The sequence below is a fragment of the Synchiropus splendidus genome, chromosome 5 (assembly GCF_027744825.2).
Source record: "Synchiropus splendidus isolate RoL2022-P1 chromosome 5, RoL_Sspl_1.0, whole genome shotgun sequence".
In the NCBI taxonomy this organism is placed as follows: domain Eukaryota; kingdom Metazoa; phylum Chordata; class Actinopteri; order Syngnathiformes; family Callionymidae; genus Synchiropus; species Synchiropus splendidus.
The window spans coordinates 10,959,748-10,985,530 of record NC_071338.1 but is presented as its reverse complement, the minus strand read 5'-3'; the positions used below and the strand labels follow the sequence as shown (position 1 = coordinate 10,985,530).

General features: G+C 42.4%; 3 protein-coding genes across 7 annotated transcripts; all 3 read left to right on the top strand.

Moving 5' to 3' along the window:
• The first annotated feature begins 273 nt into the window (after window positions 1-273).
• si:ch211-180a12.2 (uncharacterized) lies at window positions 274-11,991 on the top strand. 2 transcript variants are annotated; one of them, XM_053865792.1, is made up of 13 exons: window positions 274-517; window positions 3,407-3,709; window positions 3,790-4,083; window positions 4,527-4,832; window positions 4,949-5,059; window positions 5,172-5,333; window positions 5,733-5,960; window positions 7,019-7,069; window positions 7,341-7,595; window positions 7,667-8,008; window positions 8,085-8,348; window positions 10,001-10,270; window positions 10,418-11,991. In XM_053865792.1, exons 1-13 carry the CDS (start codon window positions 466-468, stop codon window positions 10,447-10,449), a joined length of 2,670 nt encoding a protein of 889 aa, XP_053721767.1. In that variant the 5' UTR covers window positions 274-465; the 3' UTR covers window positions 10,450-11,991. The 2 variants fall into 2 exon arrangements, with proteins under 2 accessions (XP_053721767.1, XP_053721766.1); XM_053865791.1 differs by having other exon boundaries at window positions 5,649-5,960.
• A 1,584-nt stretch (window positions 11,992-13,575) lies between these two features.
• si:ch211-136m16.8 (uncharacterized) lies at window positions 13,576-19,270 on the top strand. 2 transcript variants are annotated; one of them, XM_053865285.1, is made up of 6 exons: window positions 13,576-13,751; window positions 15,766-17,949; window positions 18,016-18,202; window positions 18,269-18,336; window positions 18,628-18,701; window positions 18,770-19,270. In XM_053865285.1, exons 1-6 carry the CDS (start codon window positions 13,707-13,709, stop codon window positions 18,828-18,830), a joined length of 2,619 nt encoding a protein of 872 aa, XP_053721260.1. In that variant the 5' UTR covers window positions 13,576-13,706; the 3' UTR covers window positions 18,831-19,270. The 2 variants fall into 2 exon arrangements, with proteins under 2 accessions (XP_053721260.1, XP_053721259.1); XM_053865284.1 differs by having other exon boundaries at window positions 18,628-18,707; window positions 18,770-19,268.
• A 285-nt stretch (window positions 19,271-19,555) lies between these two features.
• Window positions 19,556-25,579, top strand: LOC128759047 (mucin-17-like). Of its 3 annotated transcripts, XM_053865667.1 has the most exons (9): window positions 19,556-19,701; window positions 20,262-22,643; window positions 22,705-22,753; window positions 23,543-23,689; window positions 23,840-23,926; window positions 24,167-24,277; window positions 24,726-24,803; window positions 25,110-25,181; window positions 25,444-25,578. In XM_053865667.1, the coding sequence occupies exons 2-9, from the start codon at window positions 20,355-20,357 to the stop codon at window positions 25,455-25,457; spliced, it is 2,847 nt and encodes a 948-aa protein (XP_053721642.1). In that variant the 5' UTR covers window positions 19,556-19,701; window positions 20,262-20,354; the 3' UTR covers window positions 25,458-25,578. The 3 variants fall into 3 exon arrangements, with proteins under 3 accessions (XP_053721642.1, XP_053721643.1, XP_053721644.1); XM_053865668.1 differs by lacking the exon at window positions 23,840-23,926; XM_053865669.1 differs by lacking the exons at window positions 23,543-23,689; window positions 23,840-23,926 and having other exon boundaries at window positions 25,444-25,579.
• Window positions 25,580-25,783: the final 204 nt, after the last annotated feature.

The window sequence follows — 25,783 nt, the reverse complement described above, 5'->3', positions numbered from 1 at the left end:
ATAGCAGCACCCATGCAGAGTTACAGCAAACTCTCCTCTCATTGTTCCTAAAGGCAACGCCACAGAAACTCTCCCTGGATACAAAAGGCCTGCAGTCTCGCCTGAGTGTTTGCCCACATAAGCTCAGTGGGATCGCCCTGGCCGTTTGTTTAGGGCAACACTGCGCCAATGTAAAGTAGCCCCCAAACCTTGGCCGGAGGCCCAGCTGAATTTTAAGTGACTAGTTTGTGCACCGGGTGTCCTCGCACATCTCCCTTCTTTCCCCCGTTTTGATTTGCTTTCTACGCTTTCTTGTTCAGGAGAACATTAAAGTCTAAGAGTTCTTTCACCTCTCTGACTCTCCAAGATCCAAATTTATTATTTCCCATCCGCCTGGTTGAATCCCGCCCACTGAAGCCGCTCAGGTCTATAAAGGACAAGGAAAGGGTCCAATGATAAGAAGTTGGTCTCAAGTTAAGCCTGGCCATGCCGACTAAAGTCCTCGTCCATGCCGTCCTTCTGACTCTCATAAAGTCTGGTGAGTGTTGTGTCATTACTCTCACAGGAGCCATATGTTAATTCAACAGTGCTTACAGATTGTTTGAAATGTTGTGTGGTGCTGAAATTATAACCAAATCTCATGTTAACAGTCTGTGTCGACCATATTCCGGACTCACAACACACCGGTACGCAGCTCTGTCTGTGTGTATTTTACACCCTTCATTCTTACTGATAGAGCTTTATCTAAAGGTCTGTTCACGCTACTGAAAGTGATGTTGCACAATACTTCAAGCAAATATAGTGCTGTAAAGATTTGGACTCTGTGAACAGACATGCAGCAACGCACAAAAGTGTTGATCTATAAACTCACTTTAAATACACAAGACTGTATATTTGAGAGAAATTAGAGGAGAAAAAAAACTGAAATGTATTCAGACAGAGCCTGAAAATCCCAAACAATTTTCAAAACAAAATGAGTTTAAGACTTTGGCCAAACGCGTGTGTAAAGCAAAAGTGACAAAAAGAAAACTGATCCACTGAATGAAATGAGTTTTTAATTCTGTTGAAGTAGTTCAGAAAGCTGAGCTCAATGAGTCCATACAGACACAGACTTTATTGTCAATTCAACAGCGGAAATAACCATGAGAGGAGAATTGAGTGTTTTGTTTTTTGACTGATGCTGCTGCTTTTTTTTGTTTCTGCTTTTGATTGTTAATCAAGTTAACTATATTTTCTATTTTCTTGTGTTTGTTTTCCTCATTTTCATTGATGCTAGGGTTATTGGTTTGAAACCAAATAGAAATATTTACGTGCGACACACTCGTCTGCTCTCAGTGGCTGTCCATGTATCAGCACACACAACTGACCAGAAACCAAAATAAGTTGCTCCAAAAATATCTATTTATATTTTCCATATGTGCGATTAATCACACCCAACACTGTCGAGCATTCAAAGAAATTGACCTTTTTAATGATCTTGATTCCAAATTAGTTTGTTGATCAAAATATTAGTGGGCAAAGTAACTAATCCATTTCAAACATACATTATTGCTGTCACTGTGTTAAAAGATGGTTAGGTGGAAATGTACCAAAACACAGAAGCAGCTTGTCACGCACACTGGCATATGACCAACAAAAGATGAACAAGAGTGAGGCGTAACAACCGAGCGTGACATGAGCAGAAAAACCTTCTGGAGACGACAAGAAAGACGTGCAGTGACACAGTCAAAAAGATGAGTGATTCTCTCACACGCTGAGCCGTCAGCAACTCTGCTCGCACTGTGTCGAACCGTCTGCCTTTAAGTTTAGTTACAATCTGTCAGGTAAAAGAAAATACTTCTTTTTTTAAATGGGGTTAGAAATTGTAAGAACTGTTCTTTTCGATCACTCGATCAGTTGAGATGAAAGAGTTTGTTTGATGTGGGGTTGGAAAACATTTGCGACTATTGAACTGCTGAATATTTAACCCAGTTTTTGAACCTGATTGTTATTCATCATTATACAACTCTGCTAAATAAACAACGTCAGAGCTAATTCAAGTTTAACAACAATTAGTCACGGCCATTGTTCCCTCTCGTGGTTTCCATCCGTCACACTCAGCACAACATTAATGGCTGAAGAAGAAAAATGCCATTGCTCTGCCTTCACACCTGCTGGCAGGTATTTATTGAGCTGGTTACAAATTAAGCCAAATGGCTGCTTGATGGGTGTGTTCACCCTGAATCAATGAGCTCGTCCAGTTTTTTCATCTTTGATTGAGCATGAAAAGAAACCCAGTGACGTGAGGAACTTTCAGCATGTTGCTGTTTACACAAGGCTAGTGGCACATGACATGTGATTTGTACCTATCAAATGTTTTGGGTCGGTCCTTCAAAATGCTTGAAAAGGTGACTTGGCGATTTTACAATCCTGCTTAAGGCAGTTGTTGTAGTCTTTCACTCATCTATTAGCCATGACCAGGCACATACCTCATGTGTTGCCACTGTAACATTATCGTAACTGTTGTACAAGTGACAAATGCCACAAATGCCGGAGCTTGTCAGTTAGCATAGATGTTATCAACTTATCGTCCTTGTGTTGTCATAGTGTGACCAAACATTCAAAAAATAGCGTTGGATAGGGCCGCTCAATTAATCACATTTTTATCGGGATTATGATTATGTCTTCCTACAATTATGAAAAATGATGCATAATGATACCTGCACAACGGCAGCATGGTTTTCAGCTCCGAGGAGCAGACGTTCATCCACAGTCACAGCAGCGGCGCTCGCTGCTTGTTGCAGATGTTTGGAAAACCAGTGATTATTTGGAAGTGCAGAAATGCATTAGAACAATCACTTGCGCTTCAACTTGAGACAGGGGTGATAAAACCAAGCGCTCCTTGTCATTCATCACGGTGCACACACGCAGGAAGACACAAATATGAAAGTGACTTCTCACTTTCTCATGATCTCTTGAGAAATGACAAAAAAAAAAGTTCAATCAGAAGCACCAAAATTAACTGTTAAATTATTGTTTATATTCTACACATTGCTTTATTGTAGTTCATTGTTCAATCATGTTTGACAGTTCAATGACAGCAAAATCTTAAACTGAGTTGAATAATCGTGATTATGATACGAATCAAAATAATCACGATGATCATTTTTGCCATAATCGTAGCGTTAGGGCATATACCAGGATTAAAAAGGACCTTTTGTTCAAACCACAAGGTTTATTCTGATATGTAAATTGATCTGTATGTGCTAATATCATATTCACATCTTGACATAATATTTGGTCATGCACATGCAACATGTGCATAGTTTCCGCCTATCGCTCAAAATGTTTGACTTTGAAAGTTAACACCGTGATCTTGATTCAAAAAACAACAGGCAAATCACAAGCAGCACCTCCCTTTTATCTTTTTGTCTGTTTCGATGAACAGTGTCTGCCGTGGAGATCCAGGCCAGGCCAAATGCTACTGCCGCCCTTCCCTGCAACCTCACGTCACCCGTCCCTGACGATCTGGACGTCAGCTGGAGCAGTAACGGATCTGTGATCGCCTCCTTTGCCAAAGCAGCTGCAAACGTCACTGAGGGTTTCAGCTGGAACACCAGCGCCATCTTCAATGGAGACTTCTCTTTGACTGTTCTTGAAACCGACATCAGCAGGCAAGGAGTCTATGAGTGCGTGGTCAGATACAACGCCACTCTGCAGCACACCTGCGAAGTCACGCTGAGTATCATAGGTAGGATTCCACTGACAGAGGGCTTTATTCTTTAATGCATGCAAATGTTTCCTTTCACGTTCTCAATTTCTTCTCTTTAGCGCCACCTACTGTCTCCATACTTCCCAAGTGGCTTGTGTTGGAGACACGGAGCCAGCTTGAATGCCAGGCAGAAGGATTCTACCCACCCCCTGTCTTCCTCTCCTGGACAAGAGATGGGCAGGAGATTCACTCGGCTGACCAGCTCGATGGTGAGCAAGGTGCAGATGGGCTCTACAAGGCGGTTGGCAATCTCACCTTCTATCCGTCACGTACGGACCAGAATGCAACATTTGGCTGCAAAGTGTCCCACAAAGGCGACAACCAGGAGCAGCAGTTTCAACTCAACATCACCTGTGAGTAGAGACCCCACTGACAATTGGTCAAATGTACATGATTTCTCTATCAGATATATAGCTTCTGTTTTAGGAGCTCACTTAAATACCAGGGTAGTTTGTACCTTCACCTTGTGCTTGCACTACCAGGAAGCTCCCATACTCCGCACTTGACCCTTCCTGGTCACACCTTCACTCTTCATGTCATCAATTAACACATCCATGAGTCTTGTCTTCCTTTTTCCTGGTATCACCATCTCCAATATTCCCATCCACAGTCTGATATTTTGCTGGGTTTTTCTAGAACCCAGTGCTGAATCAGAACCTTCCATATTTCATAGTTTTTCCCCCACTGTTCATGTGGATGTTTAACGTTGAGCAGTAAAATCCTTCCCTGTCAGTGACTGAATGTTGCACAAAAACAAAGACAACTCTGCTGATGTTTATTGTCGCTGTGTCCTCAGACCCTCCTTCTGTCACACTGACAGTCGTCCCCCCGTCGTCTGATAAAATTCCCCTGACACTTTACTGCGACCTGGAGAGTTTCTACCCAGCGAGTGCGTCTGTGTCATGGCTTCAAAACGGAAGTGCGCTCCCTGAGCTCCCCAACACCGAGCAGAACCCCGATGGGACCTTCAAAACCAGGAGATACTACACTCTGACGCCTGAGCAGAGAGCACTGGGTGGGAAAGTAGAGTGTGCAGTTAACCAACCAGGAGCTGTGGAGCCAGTTCGAGGTTCTGTCGACTTAGACAGTTTGGACTCAAAAGGTAAAAAACCTTCTTCACTGTGTCCCCCGTGCTATCTGAAACAAGCAAGCCTCGCTGATCCTTGCTGCATGTGACATCTCCTGAGGCAAGATTTTGAGTCTGCCTTTCTTTCCCAGATGAGCCACCAGTATTGACAAAATCGGCCAAAGCATCGGTCGCCATGATGTGCATTTCCCTGGTTCTCGTTTTCCTGCTGTGTTTCGGTTTCTCTTGGAGGAGGAGAGACGGTAGGCATGATTGTTTTAATGGCTTGACTTCATGTATGATGCACGATGAGAAATAGCAACTTTGCGTGCGGCCTACATTTGATTCATATGTCTCCTCTCCCTGAACATGCAGAGAAACAGAAATCCCTGAACGTGTCTGGCATTATTTTGCCCCCACGCATCACTGTCGGCCAAAAGGGCAGAGTGTCTTTGAGCATAGAGGGTCGGAGGGTGGACAGAGTCCAGACGCTATGGTTTCTAAACGACACCCCAATATCAGACACCTCAATCTCAGGTAAAAGACCCAGGGCATGTGTGTGTGTGATCCTGTATAGCTACACTACTTCTTTTTGCTGGCCCTCACAAAATAACTTTGCCATTGTGATTTCATTTAAGTTTGTTTTAGTTAGTTATCTAGTTTTGTTGGTTAGCCATTTGTTTTGAATGGGGAAAGCACGAAAGACAATGAAACTTGAAGTCAAAGGTACCAGCAAAAGCAATCTGAGCTCATACGTTTAGGAAGAATCATGCGATTTCATTAATAATCTCTTAAATGTCCCATGTTTTCTCCCGCCGCTTAACATTTAACCTTTGCCAAACAACTACAAAGGGACCTCACATGCAAACTTTAACTGCCTCTATAACCGCCTAACTACCATCCATCTGCCCTTCGGTCTAACTCTCACCTCCACAGCGTCAGAGAAGGGTCCTCTCCTCTCCAGGGGTGAGATGTGTTACTACAAGCTGCACACCCATGGACCCCTGCACTCTTCTGGAACTGGGCCCCAACAGCTGATCGCCTCACTCACCTTCATCCCTCAGATCTCCATCCACAAGGGCGCCGTGTTCAAGTGCCAGGTCTCCTACATGGGCAAAGACAAAGTAGTGGTGGAGAGAGTGTCGGAGAAGTTCACCATTCTGTGTAAGCAGCAACAGTTAATAATACATTATGGCAAAGATAGGTGGGTCTGTGCAATAACAAGTCAAACTGACTTCTGACACTGACTTAGAAAAGAGCCACGCAGGTCAGCAGCTGGAAAACCGTCCGGCCCAGTTGATATGCCAGCTGCAGACACACTGGGGTTAGCTTACCATTGTACTCACATTCTGAATGAGAGCGCAGGGAGTGGCTAACCACAGCCTGTTGGCTGTAGAGCCTGTGTTCCACAGGCATCATTCATATATTGATGTTGACAGAGCTTCCTTTTGCGTCACATACTGACGAAAAGGACAGCCTTCGGCGTCGCATACTGACACATTGGTAGCGCAACACGTGAAAAAAAGACTTAGTTTGGGATTAGGAATGGCCCTCCATTCATTCTACGAGTAGCAACGGAGGTTGGGGTTAAGGTTGAAGGATGGCGTTGCATTCTACATTTAATAATGTGCCAGATTTAAAGGCCAAAACTGTTTGAGGATCATTTCTAAACTGCTTTTGAAAACGGCGTCCAGTGCTCATGAAACAAACAATGTTCTGAACTTGAATCATGAACTTGTCACATCTTTTATTTACATTCAATACTCTGTTGGTGGAGCTGCGGACACGCGGGTGAAAACAGCACATTTTGTGCACTTTAAGGTATATAAAACGCCCATAATTTCATCAGTTTGATTTGGCAAGGCTCAATATTAGCATGACGCTCTTAAGCCTGTGTTGTTGTATAAACTGCAGGGTTCAGAGCGCGGGAAAATGTAGTGGCCTATAGGTATTTATTGATTTAATTTGTATTATATTTTAGATTTTTTAGCAATAACAACCTTTTGTTTCAAATAGACAGTTGCACTGTTAACAGTTGTTTACAAATGACAACATTCTATTTTGTGGCACGCATTTTGGGGTATTTAAAACGTCATTGTGAATTAGTAAACATTTATAAAGAATGAGTATCCACATGTGTAACCAGAAATATGTTATTATCTTTAGTTAAGTTGCTTAATGGCTTAATCTAACTAAATACAGTATGTTCTACCTCTTTTCAGCACCACCAGAAGTGTCTGAAATCCAGCTTGCAGAGACAACCAATGACCCAGGTGAGCCACATATTATTCTGTTCTTCAAGAGGAAAAAAATCACACTGATCAACACCTGATGTTTAGTCCACGATTCAAAACTTTCTTTTGCTTATGTGAGCTGCGCTCATGTATGTGACCTCTTGACTGAGGTAGAGTGGCGGTTCTTCTGTGATGAGCTGGCAAGGGAATGCACTGCCTCTCACCTGCTGGTCACAGGAACCGGTCATACTAGATGAATGACTGAGGCAGATGAACAAACTTAGTGTCATCCATTTGTTTTTCCCCACAGATGTCATAAATCTGACAGTCCGGGCATCCAATTTTCACCCAGATGTCATCACCTTTCGTTGGTTCTGCCAGGGGGGCGAGCTGAGCCCTGTGGCCTCCCAAGCCTCCTCTTCTCCTAGACCAAATTCAGAGGGCTTCTTCTCTGCGTTTAGCCAATGCAAACTTCCCCGAAGTGAACTGGAACGGGGAGGTACCAAAGTCTGGGTCAGTGTTCATCACATTGCTCTCAAACAGCCAGTGACTCGGGAGACTAGAGGTGAGATAGAAAAGCAGCATATCACATTTCCCCTGACGCTGTTGTGTAATTCTCGACAATGTTTTCCGCAGGGTTCATTAAAAGGCCGTGCGTGTCAGAGATTGTGGATCTCATGTGCCCCTCGGGCAAGTCTTTGACCCTGGGGTGTGAAATCACAGATTTCTACCCTCCCGGCATATCAGTCACCTGGCTGAAGCTGAGAGGGGGAGAGCAGGACGACAGGGAGGAAGAGCCGATAGAGGGAGGGGATATGTGGGGGCCAATTGAGACTCATTCTAGGCTCTTCAGATCAACAGCCTTTCTGACCACAAAGAAAACCAATCTGGACAAAGGTGAGCGAGGAGGAGGGATCATTTGTAGAGTGGACCACTGTTCCTTACATGAGCCAATCGAGAGACACTGGAGGAACGTAGGTACGAAGAATTAAGCCTGTTGCGAACTCTATTTGACAGCATTCTTTTTACTCTGAATTTATACTTTGTACTTCAGTGTCTCCCTCCATCCCTCCTTCCATCACTGTGTGTTGGAGCAGTGAAGGGGTCGGTGTGTTCTCCCTGCTGCTGAAAGGAGGTCACCCGAAGGTCAAATTGCTCTGGACAGCAGGTGGACAGACGCTGACGCCGTTGATTTCCAGTGAAACAGAGGAGATTGGAGATGATGGGCAGAGGGAACTGAAAAGTGTGTGTGCCCTGGAGAGAGCTACAAGACCCCCGAGTCACATGGGCAACCGGCGAACCAACGGCCATGCAATAAGTACTTATCTTTCATTCAAAACACAATTTAGTCAAAGGTTTCATCGCCGCTCTCACGAATTAGGGTGGAGCTGAGGTCATCGCCCGAGGAGCATGAGCAGGTTGTTGGACAGGGCCTACAGGCACAAAGAATGCATTTCAAAACAACACTGTCACTAATCTGACTTCATGTAAGTTTGTCTGGTGATGGCATAAGGCGTGTCGAGTGGAATTAACTTTTCACTCTCGGGTAATGCCACGGCATCATGTAGGCATTGTCACTTTTTGCAAAGCAAATAAATTGATATTACACAATCTGATCCATGGCGCGATGAACTCGGCATCACCCCACGGCTCCTCGAAAAGAAAAGAAAATTATGACAACATTGGGAGTATTATATCTCACAACTCATTCTGAATAGAAATTGTTATCAAATAAAAAATGTTAACCAAGCACTTTTTGAACAGCATAAAGTGCTATTTAAATAACTCAAGTTTTATTGTTATTGACTGAAGGCGAAAAAGTTTGAATTGCATCACAAGAGTATGCCCCATGACAGAACATAAACAACCTTTGATGAAACACAGGACAGGATTTATCATCATGATGTTATCGTTGCTTTCTCTGCATTCAAGTATCCAAATCAGCATAAGGATCTGCTTTTGAAATGTATTTTCTTGAAGTAAAGCTGACGAAACAAGTTAAACTGGTTCACAATGAGCATGGCGCTGCCCTGTATTGAAGCTTACAGTTCAAGGTTCCAATAAGTGTCGCATTTAAGGTCGGGAGAGCCATTCTATTTTCCTAAGGAATTAAATTTTTATTCATTTCCCACATCAGGATAGCAGCGACGCAGCATGGTACTCAGAAGATGTCACCACTCAATTGCGTGGCACATACAGGTGAACAACTAGTGCCACCTCTCTTGACCGCTATTTCTAGAAATTGGGTGGGAACCTCACTGTTGGGGAGAACATATAGACTCCATTAATATAGATCTCATGCTCGTGGGTTTTAATGATCTGGAATGTTGCTGTCAAAATGTGATGTGTCGCCGGTAGAAGATGCAGATCTGAGAGACAATGCTTTCTAGTGAATCAGAGGAGCTGGCTCGCATCAAGTTTTTTTTCTTTTTGCTGCCAACCTCAGTGCTCAGCTTGAGGCCTGCTCAAGGCAAAACTTTGTTTAGATTGGTCAGCATCATCAGGATCATACCATTATGTGAAAACAGAGAGGAGGGCGCTGAGAAAAGTTTGACAGATTTCTACCAGACAGCAGTGGGAAGAGTGTGAGAGTGCCTCGTGTAGTTGTGTACTGAAACTATGAGTGAACCCTGGCATTAATACTGTTTACTTGGGTTTGGGCCTGTTCAATGGAATTGTTTGCAGTTATTTGTTCATTCGTGCAATTAAAATGTTTCATTAAAATATCAAACAAAAGGGAAAGGGAAAAAAAGCACAAAATTCAGCAATGATAAGGCCTCTCATAAAAACACAGCACATGACAGGGTTCCCAACCATCAATTTTTGCAAAGTTGTTCAGGAGTCGGAAGAGCCAAAAGAGCTCTCTGAAAAGAGCCAAACTTCCAATCACTAATGGCTGCCTGAAAATGTCTTTTAAAATGAATAAATGTAAAATAATCCTAATCTGTTCCTGCTGGTGTTTCACCGCAGAAACCAAAGCTGCTGTCACAGACCCCGACACCAGGGGAATCGCATACATAGATGAGAAGGAAGAAGAGGAGGAGGACGACACGGATCGGGACACAAACTCAGAAAGCGACAAAGACAGTGACGACGACAGAGAAAAGGGCTCGGGTGCTCTCCACATCAACAAGGTCGACTTGACCAGGGCGTCCAGAGAAGCTGAGCAGGCACGTTTGAGGGTGTGTGTGGAAATCTCACACCCAGCCCTCAAACTTCCTGTCTACAGGTCCTGGGAAGGTAAGAACATGCCGGAACTTGGTTCATCAAATATAGATTTAGTAAGGATATAATTTAGCTGGGTTGAGGAACAATCTCAATCTCAGAAATTACAGTTTTGACGTTGTACTTGCATTAATTGACTTTTCTTTTTATTGCTTTTTTTAGAGCCCAACGAGGAAATGTTACCGTCACCATGACAACGGCACCCAAATATATTTTTTCATGTCTATATATTTTATCAAACTAGAGCAAAAAACAAACCGTCTCGTCTATCACATGCATATTCCAAAATGTGTTCTTATTTATTGCTATCGACTTTGTAACTCAGCTTTTCACTTGTTTATGGTTTTTACATATCTTGTATACGTGCATTTAATAATATTAACTATGATTTACCGGTATATTCATCTGAAATCTGTAATTATAGTGATGTATCGCAAATTCTTGTGACATGTTTTTGATGGTGCTTCTATTGGATTTTACAGGAGCTTGGCTTAGCTCATTAAACAAGTCAGATGGGTTAAGCCCTCACGCTTTTCTTTTCATGAATGCATGATAGCAACAGCCTTCTGCACTCGCTTGTTCAGGCTGCTGGTCTTTGTCACCTGCATGTAACTCCTTCAGCACAGCACTGAGTTTAAGGCTGTGTCCCATTTCTCACCCTGACACTCCTTTTGGCCCTAACACTGGGTTTTGCGCGTTCACGTGTAAGTGTAGTCTGTTCCAATACTCCTAAGACCGAGGGCACTAGCCTTTCACCACTTGAAATGATCCCTTCAAACCAATGGGGCTCCAGAGCTCCCTTGAAACAAAGTGGGAATATGAAGCCTCCCATTTCTTCTCTTGTCTATATAGCAGTTACCTGAATGTGACTTGAGTTGTATGACTACGTGCACAGGCTTCAGCATTGATTTACCCTTCACCAAGGTCTTGAGTATAGAGTCTCCACTCATTTAAGAAGGCTTCACATGTATTGATAGAACTGATGATACATTTAAGTTACTACTATTTCTATGTCGTATGTGCTCCGCCCTCTACCATACTTCCTCGACCATTACCAACAAACCCAGAAGCCATATCACTGATATTAGCCTGTGCAAAGGAAGAAGCAAAACACCAGGATGCAGTCAACAATAAGATTCTCATTCTCACATTAAGAGCATTTGTGAATATAAATGAAAAATAAAAATGGGTTGCCTTTAAAAAAAGTTTACTATTGCAATATTAAATGCTTGGAATTGGACATTGGCATTACAGATATTTTCCACAGAATAATAAGGGAATAAGACATTTGTGTGGAATGTTTAGCTAGTCTTAAATAAGGATGGTGCTGATGCCTATGTCAGGTGTGGTAGATCTTGAACAATAACAACTATGTTTTTTTCAATGTGGTGATGACATCTAGATGAGCTCCCGTTCCACATGAAGTCCAGCATGTCACATGTTTAGCTGAGTCACGCCCTCCAACTGGTGTTGCTGAGCCCATCATCATGTGCACACCTGTGTCCACTTCAGTGATTGTCTTTGTCCCTTTACTGACCAGCTTGTTCATTCACTAGCTGCCAGCGTAACTAGTTGAAATTAAGCCCAGTTTTCCAGCGTACCATTCCTGCCGGAATCTTCAATCTTGTTTAGGAACTTTGTATCCTGTCTTCTGCCTCATCCCTGTCTGGAATCATCTGGTATTGTTGACCCATCATCTGGCTTGTATTTGGTGTTGACTGACGACTGTAATAAACTTTGCCAAACTAGTATCGTGCATTTGGTTCCTTTGCCAGTTAAGAGCCTGAACACAGCACAGTCTCCGTGAGCTTTGTGGTGTTGAGTAGTTGCTGGTTTCACACACCAGCATCTAAGGCTCTCCAACAAATCCTAAACAGCTAGCGTCCTCTTATTAATTCACATATCTCCAGCTCAAGGGCCGGTGGTTGTAATATACCACAAAACAAAGAACTTCTGATCCACGAAGACTGTCTTGTCAAAGTCATAGACTCTTCATTAAGACGTTTTTCAGCCCATATACTGTCCTGCTTAAATTTCATGCCCCAGTATTCCATAGGGAATGAAAAAAACAGATGATTACTGACTCCTTCAGAAGTGAGAAGGTGAGAACCATGGAGGGTAAGGATTCAACTTCTTATGTTAAGTGGGAGCAGCAGAGGACAGAGGAGCTTCCAATCCACCAGGTGGAAGATGCAGCATCTCATCAAGCAACCGGTTCCACTCCATCTGCCAGAGAAACAGACTTCTGCACATCAACAATGATCATGGACAGAGACTCCTATCCACTGCAGTGGGGCGGCCGCATTACATCACCAGACCTTTGTGCCCGGTTTGAAGGTTTTTCATTGAAAAATCATCCAGTGATCTCAGCTCATTCACACTGTAAACCTGGAGCAGTCAGAGATGTTGAACAAGGATGAGCATATGTTGCTGGCTTTATTCGCTCACAAATAAGACAAAACAGTTTCTTCCTGCCAGACAGCATGACGGGAAAAATCCACATCAATTTCTGTATCAATAATCATCGCAGCCAAGTGATAATAGGTCAGAACAATAGTCAAAGTATGACCCGTTCAGTTCAGCAGATGCTGTTCAACAGACTGATCGCATTCTATACTATCAAACCAAGAAACCTTATTCAACACCAAGCTCAACCACACTCCACCTCCGATTATGACGATGAGTATTTACGGACAAAATCAGGAGAGACGCCATGGTCTTGTAAAAGTAAGCCAAGTGTAGACGCTTGGCGTCAGTCCTATTTCATTGGAGCGCATGCGCGCCATCTACTGGCTTGATAATCCAGTAACGTCAAAAATGCAGTCAAACGTTATTGGTGTTAGTAACTTCAAAAGTGGCGGTTGTTTGTTTTTTGTTTGGTTTTTTTTTACCTTAAGGTACCTAGTACGCAAGGTTATTTAAAATATATAGCACAAAGTTATATTCATGATTGTGATTCAATGTGGTTCTAAATATAATATAACCAAAAAAAGTGTGTGCCTTTACAAAGATAGACAGAGAAACATAAAGCCGTGTTTTGGTCCAAACAGACCGTGAGCAGTAGTTTTCCTAGCACCACCCTTATGTGCCAGTACCGTTGATATTTGTATAGTTTTTATTATGTCAAAGCCTTTGAGGGACTTAAAGATAATCTAACAAAGAATGTTAGTCTCGGGTTCTGTTTGATTGTCAACATCTGGGTCAAGTTAAACGGCTGAAACTTCAATGCTATGTACATTCAAAAAAAGAAGAAACCCAAAAATAACACACTGATGACGATATAAAGGCACCATGAACGTAATCACTTCCTCAAATGATGAAGCAGGAACTGAGTCACCGTCAGCTGAGACGAGAGTAAGTGAGTGTGGGAGTTTTGCCCCTCTGTCAGGCTTGACCATTAAGTAGAAATCACCTCCAGGTGGTGGAAGAATTAACAAGCGGGAAGTTCAACATGGATCCATTGTCCAGAGCCGAGGGAACGTTCTGGACCGTCTGGGTGAGCGCCTCATGTTTGCAACAGTTGTGATCAGTTAAAACTTTTTCAGGTGTGTGTATGCTATTTTTATTCACTGCTGCCTGTGATGGTTGCATGTCTTTCTCCATTGCTCTAAGAAATCATTGGCACAAACTATTTCATTGCAACTCTACAGCCCAGTCTCATCAACATGGTTGATCTTATCCACATCCTGAATTGTGTTCCTCCCTAACGTTGCGCATTGTAAGATGCCAAAACTTCCTCTGTGCACAAAGGCGGGTCTCATGACAGATGACAGATTGCTCAGCTATGAACCACAATTTAGGACAGATATGCTTAAACACACACACAGGCATGTACAGCTATCCCGCTTGCCTTTAACATGTCGCTAAATAAAGGCCAGATCTATGACACAACTGTACATGTCTTTGAAGAAAACGACAGGTTGTTGGTCTGTGTCCCCTGAACAACAACCTGCTTTTAAGGACCAGTTCAGAATGTGAAGTATAATTAAAGGGAACTGCAAAATAAAGCACCTTCACATAACATTCACGAAAGCACGTCTGCAGTTCTTTGTTCAGCTTGTGGGTTTGTTAATTACGACCACAACTTCACCTTTCCTGTTTGTTTGTGCGTCATCCAAAGTCAAGTAAAATTACTATCTAATTTTACTCATCTATTGGCTTCCAACACTGTTGGCACACTGACCGTGCTTGTGAGGTGCTGCACATAAACAAAAGGGTGAGTGTCAAATTAATCTGGTGAAACAGGAAACATTTCACAATCCTTTGCCAAATGAGGAAGTCCACCCTAGTTTGCTTTTTTTTGGTTTTTTTTTTCTATAAAGCCGTGGCTGCAACAAACTTGTTTATTTTTCTTCAGCTTCCACAGAAAACCTATCAATCTATGAAGTACTGCCATGTATACAACAGAAATACAACTCCTATACTTTTTTTTTGTCTCTCAGGGCTCCCTCTTTTGACATCAACTTTCTGTTTACAAGACTACACTGTAGTTTTCTTTTTTAGTTGCACTGTGAATCTTTACTTTTTTTCTCACAGTGATTGTTCCTCTATTAGTCACTGTTCACTCTGGCTGTCTTGAAAGACTCACACAAACCAAATATTTTACCTCAAACACAGAGCAGTGTCTTGTTTGTCTTGTTTCTGTGTTAAAATACATCTTTACTTAACCAGTGCTTAATCGGCGGGAGGCAGAAAAACACCCTGGACAGGTCACCAGTCCATTACAGGACACAACATATATTAATTTAATATTTTGAGAAACCATAGGGAAATTAGTGTGACGAGAAATTGTTCAGAATGTGTAACCCTTATGAAGATTCAGTTAAATCTCAGGTTCAATACTAACATAAAATATTGTTGTTGTTTTTTAACGGTTTTTTTTTTAAAGTTTTTTTTATTTTCATTAAAATCTTCAAAGTCAATTCTTAACGGAACAGACCAGCTAACACTGGAGTAATGTGCTGACGCCTGTTGGAGCCAGTTAGAAGCCTCGCTGCTGAGTTCTGAACCAGCTGGAGGTGTAGAAGGTGAGATGTCTTGTTGATGCCAGTGAGGAGAGAGTTACAGTGGTAGTAGTCCAGGCTGGAAATATGAACACATTAGTTTTTCTAAGTCCACATGTGAGAGTATGGGATTGATTTCAGAGATCGTTTTTAGCTGAAGAAAACAAGACTAGACTTGATAGTTGATAATGAAAAGATGATCTTATGGAGGAACGTCATGGTAAGTATCGTGCAAATGACCAACGTCTGGACCAACTGACCCCCAACTGCATAAGCTTACCACCAACAACCACCGCCTCTTTACATCCTATACTTGTCTTCGCATGCAGATAAACACCCAGTACATGGCTTTTTTCATGCATTGAATATTGAATCCCTGAAACCAGTTGGTTGATCGATTGATTATTCCAAAATACATTTGCGTGTAATCCAAAATGACCATTTTGCTTTGCTACAATGTTTAACAGAAAAGTCCCCCTGACTATTTCTCTCCTCTCCTTACCTCAGTACTATATAACTGGCGCTGTGAGCAGATTCCTGAGGGCAGAATCCAATAACCCCATCAACAGTGATCCTGGCGCCCCCAAAGAATTTGAGAATCATGAGGAACAAGAAGACCCCCAAAGAGAGGATAGCTACGAGCCCGAGTCTAATGTTTCAGCTTCAGATCCACTTGTTGCCAGTGATGGTGACAATGAGACCAATGACTTGGTGGCGGAGAGAGAACATTTGCTGCTGCAAACTCTACTGGCCGGAAGTGACGGGAACAAAGAATTTAATGAAGTTGAGGCAAGTCAGGCATCATTGTCCTCTCAACCGGAAAGTGTTGATGCAGGTTCGCTCAGTACAGATCGCAAATGCCTGAAACCAGACATCGCTGTGTCCGACTCAGATCAGTCAGTCTGTCAGGACACAAGGGCCAAACAACTTGAAAAAACTGTCACAAACAAGAGGGAGCAGGCTTCATTGCAGTCTGAGGAAACAGATGTAGACCGTCCTGAGAGCGTCGACGACAAAGATTTGGAAGTTGAGCATAACCCCAAGTGCCTACAAATCAACTTGGAAGCAAAAGAAAATTTGGACATGGGCACTTTCTTAAGTCACCAAGTTGATGATGGGAAAACACAAGAAGAGGTTGCTTATCTGGAGGAGGAGGCTGACAGCCTGATGGTCAGTGAAGCATCAAAACTGGAGGAGCTCAGAACTGAGACACCACATACACTAGCAGTAGCAGGACAGGAAGAAGACGCACACGTTAAGCAGTTGTACTCAGCTCCAGTCCTGAAAACTAGTGTTGACTTTAATGGCAACAACAATAAGCTTGATGAAGGAAAATCTGATTCATTTCCTGATGCTTTATTGGACGTGGACGAGGAGAGAGCAAACAAAGAAGGTGACATGGAAACCACAAGCTCGATCCTGACAATACCAGTGAAGCTTGAAGGTGAGGCTGGACAGGAAGCCGGCCCGGAGACTCCCAGAGGTCAGTCTGAAGGCCATTTGATCGAGTCCCAGGAGTTAAATGCTACTGTATATGAGGGGGCACTTCCTGAGCTCAACAATGAGTCTGAGCTAAATGAAAATACAGCACAATGGTTCCTGGAAGCAGGAGATGAAGGCAAGGAAATCCAGTTACCCGAAGAGGTGGAGAACAGTAGCAAGACTGGAGGTGAGTGTGTGTTTGCAAAAGACCCAAACCACAGAGCAGACTCAACCTTTGATCGCGCAGATGAGAGCAAGAATTCCTGTGGTGAGATTGTGTGCACCGGGATGATCGCTGTGTGTGATACTGTCCAAGAGGCACGTGAGATATTGTCGGACCCAACTAGGAGTACAAGTCAACTCATCGGAATGGAATCAGCTTCACCCGGGACTGAGCCGACTGCTGATACGTTTGAAAAATATTGCACCGAAGATACTGAGGGTGGAGATGAGGAGGTGCCATCCGTGACATCTGAACAGAACAGCAGTGGTGCTTCAAGTCTACAAGACGACATGACTGAGTTTGTAGTTGAGCCACACCTAAAGAGCATGACAGAGTGTGTTGTTGATATTCAAGATGCAGGGATTGACATGGAGGAAATCAACTGTGGTTACGATGTGGAGGCTGCTGATGATAAAAGAAACGAAGGAATCCTGGGAGCAGAACACCTTGTGTCAGAGAGAGAGGCCGAGCTGTTGGCAAACACAGTTCTGTCGAAGAACCCCGAACCTGAAGATGCACTGGGGTCGAACGATGACATGTCCATAGACTTTAATGGTTCACTGAGAGTTTATTGTACGGATGAAAAGGCAAAGCTTGACTCTTATGCGACTTGTGAAGACACTTGTGCCACAATGCTTCGACAACAGGATTTGACTGATGAAGAGATTGAAGACCTGTGGAGTTGTGCTGCCCTGACTGAGGAGCCTGAGAAAGACACAGGAGTGAAGCAGTCATCAAGCAAAGAAGGGAATGAAAATCTGTTTGAGGGGAAATCAGTAGCATCTATTCTAGACAGTGACGCTTCTTCGGCAACATCACAGTTATGCCTGCAGGACTCGGGAGGCAAAGAGATTGTGGATTTCATTTCAACTGGAAATCGTGAAGCAGTTGACAAAGTAGACGCAGGTTCTTCTGTCAACGTCTCAGAGATGTCATCTCAACAAGAGCAGGGTGATCAAGAAATAAAAGATGACTCCCCACTGGAGGTCAGAACTTCTACTGTTTCAACTATAGTATCTATATATTTGTAACTATAATTCATATTATTGCAGGTAGATGGTGCTGCTTTGGATTTTGTTGCACAAAAGTGTAGAATTGCTGTGAAAAACCCAAATGTGAGACCACCAAAGAATCCTCGCTCGCTTATAAACATGCCCTCTGTGACCCCTTTACCTGTTCAACCAGCGCTGGGGACGGGCATACCAGCACTGGGTAAGGCCTTGACAGTAAAACTTCCGGGTGAGTTTTTTTCTTTTGTCCTTCGTGTCCTGTATCAATGTTGTGAAATTATAACATTTTTTAAAGGACTTGGAGGTGGGTTTCAGGGATTAAAAACAACCAAGAGGACAGTGGATGATGACACCACCTCACAGGTGTGTATAATCTAAGCTTTACCAGGGCATATATATATATATATATATATATATATATATATATATATATATATATATATATATATATAAATGAGAGAGAGACTGACAGGCATACTGCATGGTCAACTTCTTCTGGGTTGCATGCTGGCAATTGTGCATCCATCTGTTAAATTGCTGCAAGACAAAAGGTGTTTATCATACACGGTGCACATGGAACTGAAAAAGAAAACAAGAAGTAGCATGATTCTGTTCCCTACAGCATGTTTTAATCAAATGTTGGAAAATCACCAGGGCGCAGTGGACGAAGAAAAGAGCGATGGAAAAAAGGATGCTAAACAAACTCCAAAATGGCTCCCACCAAGACAGTCAGGGTAAATAACATTATCTTATATTTTCGCAGTATTTTTCACAATGAATCTAATTTTGTTTTCAGATTTGGAAATCCTCTTATGGCTGAGCTCAAGAACAAACTGAAGAAAACTACTGATGACTAAGGACATAAAATGTATTAGGGCATATTTTTCTATGGTTCTTCCTTCAACCGCTCATGTTTATAAAGTATATATCTTCATGTCACCTGTGTGATAAGAAAATGTGTCTTAATTCAAACGACCTTGTAAGCAGAGTTATGCAGTACTTTCAATGTTTTGTTTGTTTTTTTTCCAAATCATTCGCACTTTTCTAGGTCCCACAGAGAAAATCCATACTTTTCCCACATTGTATGAAGAGCCCCTGCAGCACCTAATTTTATTACTTCATTATTTATTGTTATGAATCCATTGTTTCCCACATGGTCTGTAGGATGTAATGATGTACAGTATATAATCTCCTGTTGTTGTGCAGCTGATGTGGGAAAGTTCCCATTTTCCCCCCCCCAAAAAAGTAGTGGGGAAATGGTTGTAAATAATGTGTCCTTGTGATGAATAATACAGATTGCAATTCTAAATAAAAATAATTGTTGATCTCGCTTTAATTGATCTTTTTTTTAATTCATTCACTAAAGAAATTAATTGACAAACTCTTTAGATGTTAGGAGGTTAAAAAATACAGATAATCTATATTGAAATCAATAGAGTGGAATGGTATCGATATAAGTAATAAGTCACGCAATAGCACTGTGGTCTGCCGGGACGTTAGAGGGCAGTGCAAGTAAAACAACAGTCGGGTTCAAATTTACGAAGAAATTTCTCTCCGCTGTGATTGGTGGGTGAGAAGTAACTACTGACTTTAAAACCTAAGCGACGTTGAATCTCTGTGTCACAACTTATTTGGTCCCTTTGCCTTTTTAGAAAACAACATTTAGGCTGTGAAGAAGGACTCTGTGTTCTTTTCGATGGACATATAGTTCTGTATATCTACTCTTGGGTAAGTCTTTCCTTTGTGTCGACTTTGTTAACAAACGGTTAGCTTTTGACTGATGTCACTGTTCATCCTAGGTAGATGGTTAGAACGTCTCCACCACACTGAAGTTAGGCTACAGCAATAGCGCGTCCCCGAGAAAAGCTTTCTGATCGCGGCTACAGCGTATCGCCGAAAGCGTTACAGCAATAACACGGTGTCGGTTGAGGACCGTCATCCGATTCTCAGTCAGTCAACGTATTTCTGAAAACGTCTGTCTGAACGGTGCCGATCGTCATATGATCTTTTCCCTTTTTTTCCGAGAAAATGCTTTAGCTACACTTTTTTAAACTAAGACATTTTACATTAAATGCAGTCCTGGGTATGTTTTGAGAATGTATGTGTTGACTCTCTGGAACGTCATGAACGAAAACACGTTTGCGTTGTTGAAGAGAGTTACATGCCCACCGTTTTGTCTCAGCACACTATTTAACATTGTATTACATTATTAGCTCCGAAGCATTGTTTGATTTTAGTTTATTTATTATGTCAACACTTTTGTAATGTTTGACGTCTTCACTCCGCAGAGGACAGTCATCCTGAGGTATAATAAAATGTGAAGCCGGGTGAACTCTGCCTTCGATAAAGTTACACTTACTGGAGGACAACTACTTCCAAAGATGTCGAATAAATCCACGACCAAGACCCCATGTCTCGTTCAAGACTGTGAAGAGATGGACGAAAATATTCCACATGGATTTACCATTGTTCAGTTGGAGGAGGTGCAACAAAATATGGAAAAATATGGGAAAAGTCCAGTCCAGAGCACACCGAGCTGTGATGGACGGAGTCAGAACTCCCGCATATCCGGCTTCCACTCTGCATTGACCCCGATTGTGAAGTTCTTGAACATTGGGAAGCCGCGCCATTCAAATGAACCTCAGAGAAATGCAAATAACGGTGTTCAGGGTATGACTTTATTTTCTTTTGGGAACAGTGGTGCAGTAGCTCCAAAGTCGGTCAGCAGTGGTTCTCAGGCTTCTGCGAAATGGTATGAAATTGATCCAGAGATTCCTCTTCTAGAATTGACATGTAATTCTACGATGGCCCTTTCCAGAATCGAATCGCCACACTCAGACCACAGTCCACAGACTCCAGTCTCAGCAAGGAAAATGATAACAGAGGAGCAGGTTGTTGATGTTAACCTAAACAACATGAGTCCCAATGCTACCCTAAATGTAGAGGGATCTTGTAGACTCTCGCCAGGTGAGAAACAGCAATTGTTGGAGTTAACCCAGGAGTTTTCACATCAGCACGGCTTGGAGAAAAGTGGACTTTCGTTTGAGCAAACCGCTGCTGAAGGGGGGGCGGACATTCCCAGTCAAAATTCCACTGAAGAAATGTCAAGTATTTTAACTGGTAGTGTAACCAGAGACAACTCAATCGCTGATAAATCATTGATGGAGAAAACGGAGGGAAATGATGAAAAAAGACTGGAAGTAACTCAAGACTTATTTGTGGATTGTGGTCCAGAAAATGCCAGGCGTTCTTTAGAATCTGATGAAAGACTTGCAGCCAGTATAACTGCTAGTGGTCATCCTGCGAATGTTACTCATGACCTGAACCTGCCCACTGACACATCTGCTCTGCACACTGCGTCAAAGTCCCTTTCCACTGACAACGGAAGTGTGAACAATGGCACGTTAGAGCTCCATGTTGAAATTCCAGAGAGTGCAACAGTGAATCTCACTCATTCAATCCATGAGGTTGCTGATTCAGATCTTAACGGTAAAAATCAAACGTTTGAAATTGATGTTGGGGATCAGGCAATACCAGTCAACACCACCACTGAGCTGTCTTGCCCCCAAAATGTGACGATGGATGTAACAACTAACCATGGAGCACAAACCCAGGACATTGAAACCATATCACTCAGTAATGATACCTCAGGCTTTGCTAAAAATGACTGTGGTGCCTGCATTCAGAATGGTACAATGGATATCCTGCCACCAAATGTCAGTAGTTCATCCATGAATAATGAAGCTGACTCAGTCACCTCTACTAGGAGTTCCCTAACAAAGGCAAGTGATGAGTGTGAAGCAAAAGTCACTTTTGAAAGCGAAGAACTGTCTCAACCCAGTGAGGAAGGAAAAGAAAATGTGTCTCCTTCAAAAACGAGCAGCACTTTGGTAACAGATACTCAAAACATTACATTTGAAAGCAAAACTTCTATCAGAAATAACACCACTGTGACCATACCAGAACCCGAGCCATGCAATAAGCACCAACTTACTTGTGACATGGCTTCTCCTCAGAGCTGCTGCAACTCATCAAGCAGCCCTAAAAGCAATGAATCTAATGCTTTAAAGTGCACGAGCCAAGCTGAAGAACGTGCTTCATCAGTAGAAAAAACAAGCACGGTTCTTCCCACTGAGAGCGTTGCTCAGGATTCTCCACCGATGAGCGCAACTTCAAGTACAGACACGACTTCCGCTCAAAGTCAGAAGGATCCACTACAATCGAGTCTCTCTGACTCTCTGGGGCTTCACATGACGGGCACGGACAAGCCAAGTGTTTTCAATTTAGATGACAGTCTGGACTTGAGGTCAGATTACATGGTCACTTCAACGCCAATGGTTGATAGTAAAACATTCAGTTTCGTTGACAAGCAGGAAGAGAGAAAAGTGGCTCAGAAAAAGCTCTATGGGGAGTGCCCCAGCAGGCCTGCTGCTCACCCCGCTTCAGCTCTGGCCTCCAACATCGTCTGCGACAGGAAGACCTTTCTTCCGCAGCCCACTTCTAAACCCACCTGGCCTAATTCAAAAACGTTAACCCTGCCAACCAAATCCAAGCCCACGTCAGTTCTTCCAGGCCGCACTGAATCTCTGATGTCACGTCTGCCCATGACAAGGCCAAGAACTCAAGTTGAAGTTACGAGTACTCCATTTACATCTGAGGCTGTACAAGAGGTAGCCTTGTAAAAGTTACTGGTTTGGATCAGTTAAAATAACTAATTGTTTTGTCTCTCAGAAGTGTGCCGGAAAATCAGGCCCTCACATTGTCCGCTCCGCAGTCACAGGTAAGTCATATGTAACCGGTCTACAATGAGGCTAAATTATTTGTTATGTCACTCAATTGACTTGACAGCTGCAAATCTGTGATAGTTAACAACCATGGAAAGTTCTTGAAAAGAAAAAAATATTAAGAAAGTGATGTTGGCCCCCCCCAACAGTAAAAACTGTTCATGAAAACACTTTTTGAAAATTAATTGACGATACTTTGATTTACACTTTACTTATATCTTCTTTGGAGTTTAAATAAAATATATTATTTTTATTTCATAATATTCAGACCTGGTTTTATTATATTTATGTTAGTCAGTTTTTCCTATCTTCTCAGCCGTTTGCATCAAGGGTATTTTTTCTTTAGTAAATTTGATGAGCATGACTTGCACCTGGCTCTGCTGCTGGTTGGACTGTTCTCTGGCAAATATCTTTGCTATGATCACGTTTGCCTGTCATTTCAGTTTGGTTTGTTTACGTCTAAGTAGATTATGTATGGTTATTGATCAGAAATGAAATCGAGAGTAATGAATCAGTTCTATTACATTTTTTTCTGGGAAAGGTGGGCCCCGATATCAAACAGGTTAAGAACCCCTGACCTCTGTCATGTTTGGGCCACAACACTTTTGAATAGTCCCGCCCAGCTACCGGCTATGCTTTTATCAGACGCTTGGGAACATGGAATGGGGTAGCACATAAAGAGAGGTCTGCAGATGCCGTCTCGAAAGAATTAGCACCCGTAGTATTACTTTTCTATTTGTGCACAGCCTCATTTTGTCATCGATACTCTCCTGTTCTGACACCAGGGCCCAAACTGTTGAACACAGGATTGTTGAAGCCTCAAGCCAGCCACATTGGATCTGGGATCCAGAGAGTTGGACTCCATCTGAGGCCCTTATCAGCCAGAAATAATGCTTCCTCTCAAGGCAGTGACAAACTTCCCTCTGCTGCTGGTGAGGAAAAATACCAGATAGAAAAACTAATATACAATCTGATACCATAACTAATAAGGTTAACATTTATTACAATTCGACCTTTTGCTGGCGCAGTCATACTCCAAGTGTAATTTTGAGTCTCATAATCATGTTTTCCCCTTCCAATAGTTCCTGTCATCCCAAAGGCTGCAGTAACAAAGAAACATCCTCTTGCTCCACAGGAAACGCTTCCTATAGCCAAGAAGCAGAAGACTGGTATGATGTTTGGTGATAGTATTAACAAAAGCTACATCTGCGCTATAAATGAGTTTTTCCTCAAACAAAGTTTGAAAAACAAGCATACACAGTACATCGGTCTTGTACATATCAAAAGAACTATATTGTCTGTTGACTTGGCTGCAGACGGGGGACGTTTTGAGACCGTTCAGTGGGTGATGGTGACATCACAGTGGTGTTGATTAAACTTCTAATTGTCTGTCTGTTGTCATCCCCCAGAGCTTTCAAATAGGACTGAAGCCTCTGTATCCTCCTCTGACGTGACAAGCCGAGTGAAGAGGCTGAGGCAGCCGTTGACAGTCCAGAGGACTTTACCTGCTAAAACGGAGGGTATGTTAGGTATTAGTCATCAGAGGGAAGTCAACCTCCAAAGGGTTCACATCCAGATCTGTTGCACAGTTGGGGGAGATGCGCTGGTGTCCATAGATTCCTCTGCTGGTTTACAGCGGTTTCTCTTAGGGGGCCTCAGCTACTTGGGCTGAGGTGTGACGTTACAACTGGAAATTGAATATGGCTAGAACTTTGGAAACTACTGAATTATAAGGACTAGCGACTGTGGGATTACAAGACAGAAAGCATTGAAGTGACGGATGGCTTAAGGAAGAGAAGATGTCCTTTATTTCTACTTTGGAGCAGTAAGAGTCCAAAGGAGTACTTACTCTGCAGTTTATCTACAGTGTGATGAAGTAGTTGTTTGAGATTATCTATCTACCTGAATAATCTTGTGTGTGACAGAGTGTGACTGTTGGCCTTGTGCTCCGTATTTTCTTGTGTTCAGATACTCGAGGTCAATGTGAAGGATTTGCATCTCGTGACAGTGCCAGCAGGAGCAAATTACAGAAACAGCCTTCTAAAGGTGAGTCGGTTGAGAAACGCTGATGCAAAACTCTGACATACTTAAAGCCAATATGTTGAGAGGAAAGCCACTTTTCTCTTGTCTGAACTCGGTAGAGGTCTGGGACCTACTGCTGTCCTCGTGTCAGCAGTTTGTAAAATGAAGTGTTGACTGCCTGCTGTAAATGTCAGACGTTACAGTCTACTTGAGTTGTCAGGCATGGCACTTATTTTCCTCTCATTGGTGAAATGTTGGATTTGTCTGAACAAAGGCAAATGTTTCTCTGATAGTGCGATATTATCACACAATTGTACTTTGTTTTTGCAGTGTGTGCCAACTGTGTTTTGTTGGAGCAGCAGCTCAAAATCAAATGTGAAGAATTACAAAGACTGAAAGCAGGTATCATATTTCTACTCTCTAAGGACACGTTTAGAAAACTTGCTGTTACCTTTCTTCACAAAACAGTATTACAAACTATAGTCTCTATGAGGATTTAATAAAATGCTGAATTGGATTCATGTTATTGTATGCTGTTATCACTGTGTGCAGGCTGTGTATTAGATATACATTTGTAGTGCTTGACTAATTTATAGCAGTTAAAATCGTGAATTATTTTTGCTTTAAACTACTTTTCTTGATATCTTTGTTTCTATCTTTTTAGAGCTGCTGAAGTAGAATAAAAGAAGACCGCTGACATTATTCACCGACCAACACCATTGCTTTTATCCCTCTGGTTGAGAATATTATTATTGATTTTATTAAATAAAGTTTTGACGTGTTCATTATTTTGTGTTTTTCATTGTTGGGGGAGACATGGGGCATCCTTTTGTGATGACGACTTGCAGCATCACCATTGTTTTTGCTTTGTTTTCGCTTCGCCTTTGTAAATGTTCATTTTTATCTTCGGGTTTTAATGCGCGTCTTTCATTTGTACACGTTTTCAATCGTTCCGGTAACAGACTTATGAAAGCATGTTGCTGCAAAATAAGACGTTTCCGCCA